A 1,927-nucleotide genomic window follows, 5' to 3' on the forward strand; every position below is an offset into this window, starting at 1 on the left:
TCCCCGATCAAGCACCTCTGACCTCAGCCCACTCCCTACCCAGGTCACCCCTTCATTATGACCGTGGGCTGCGTGGCCGGTGATGAGGAGTCCTACACGGTGTTTAAGGACCTCTTCGACCCCATCATCCAGGACCGGCACGGGGGCTTCAAGCCCACCGACAAGCACAAGACTGACCTCAACCACGAGAACCTCAAGGTCAGTGGTCTGGGACAGAGTCAGTGATCCAAAAACAGTGAGGATGGAGACACAGGAAGAGCTTGGGGACAGTGAGACACAGACACAGATGAGGGCATCGAGACAGAGGATAGAAAAAGAGGCTACAAAAGCAGAATGAGGGGAGGAGAGACAGGGACAGGAGGGGAAGGCTCAGAGATGGGAGAGATGAAGAGAATAGAAATGGGAAGAGGAGAATGTGAAAGAGATGTGGAGAAAAAAAATAATAAAAGCCCAAAGGAATAAAACCAAAAGAACTGAACTGGGTGTGGTGGCACATGCCAGAAATCCCAAGCACTCTGGAGGCTGAGGCAGGGATCACAGAGAGTTCCAGGCCAGCTTGAACAACATGGCTTCGACCTACATGTAGCCTGAACTACATCATGAGATTCTGTGTCAAAAAGTAAAGGGGGCAAGGAGTGGAGAAATAGGTGGTGGTAGTGAGCCAGGAAAGCTGGAGAGCTGGGGAGGCGGCTGAGCGTCAGAGCCCAGGAGATGGGGTGGGGGAGAGGTGGAGGCAGGGGGGATATGACGGATGGGGACCGACACGACACCTGGAGCCCAGGGGAGACCTGAGGGGACTGGAGAGATCTGGCACATTGGGAGCTGGGGGGACCTGAGGGCTTAGGACAGGGCAGCGCCCAGAGAATTCCTGGGTCTGACGCGTGCGCACTCCCCAGGGTGGAGATGACCTGGACCCCAACTACGTGCTCAGCAGCCGCGTGCGCACTGGGCGCAGCATCAAGGGATACACGCTGCCCCCGCACTGCTCCCGTGGAGAGCGCCGTGCCGTTGAGAAGCTGTCGGTGGAAGGTGGGCACTTCCGCACAGGGAGTGGGGGTCCCCATTGCACCCCACTTCCTAGACACCTGCAGCCAGTGAAGCACATTGTAGCTACCCGGATACGTGGGTCCTGAGAAGTCCCACACACACCCGGGTGCCCTGGGTCCTAGCGGTCAGTCATTCATTCGGCAAATATTTTGGGTTGGCCTGGTACTCGGTGGGGTACTGGAACTCTGGGAGGCAGGACATGGGTCTCATAGAGCTCTCAGCTGGTGGGCAGAAGAGAAGGAAGACAAACCAAGAAATTAGTAATTCCAGGTGGAACATGGTGGTACACACCTACAATCCCAGCACCAGGGAGGTTGAGGCAAGAGGATTGCTGTGAGTTTGAGGCCAGCCTGGGCTTCAAAGTGAGTTCAAGGGGAACTGCATGGTACTGCCCTGTCTCAAAAAAGACTGTGGGGGGGGGAGAGAAAGGAGAGAGAGAGAGAGAGAGAGAGAGAGAGAGAGAGAGAGAGAGAGAGAGGAATTAGTAGTTCCAAAGTTCTATGATGCATGCCTGTAATCCCAGCTCTTGGGAGGCTGTAAACAGGCAGATCACTACGAGTCTAATCTAGTAGTGAGACCCTGAACACCTTGTAGACCCTTCTCTAAAATACATAATAGTAATAATAATAATAATAATAATAATGTTTAAGGGTACAATACAATACTGTTAACTATAAGCACAATTTTCAACAACAGATCTCTAGAATCTCTTTATCTTCACAAATGAAAGTTTACACAGGTCAAAAATCAATCCTAGGGCCAGGGAGATGGCTCAGTGGAATAAGCGCTTCCCTGGCAAGCACAAGGACCTGAGTTCATTCCCCAGTTCTGCAAAGAAAAAAAAAAAATCAATTCTAGGGGCACCACATGCAGTGCCAGC

At 52.5% G+C, this 1,927-nt stretch overlaps 1 protein-coding gene across 1 annotated transcript in view; it reads left to right on the plus strand.

Annotated features, from left to right (window-relative positions):
• Positions 1-1,927, plus strand: part of Ckm (creatine kinase, M-type) — a 12,073-nt gene that overhangs the window by 3,751 nt on the left and 6,395 nt on the right. The window contains exons 3-4 of the mRNA XM_004644312.2: positions 44-198; positions 897-1,029. Coding sequence (XP_004644369.1) covers positions 44-198; positions 897-1,029 — 288 coding nt within the window. The remainder of the gene's footprint in view (positions 1-43; positions 199-896; positions 1,030-1,927) is intronic.

Source organism: Octodon degus, unplaced genomic scaffold (assembly GCF_000260255.1).
Source record: "Octodon degus isolate 3935 unplaced genomic scaffold, OctDeg1.0 scaffold00197, whole genome shotgun sequence".
In the NCBI taxonomy this organism is placed as follows: Eukaryota; Metazoa; Chordata; class Mammalia; order Rodentia; family Octodontidae; genus Octodon; species Octodon degus.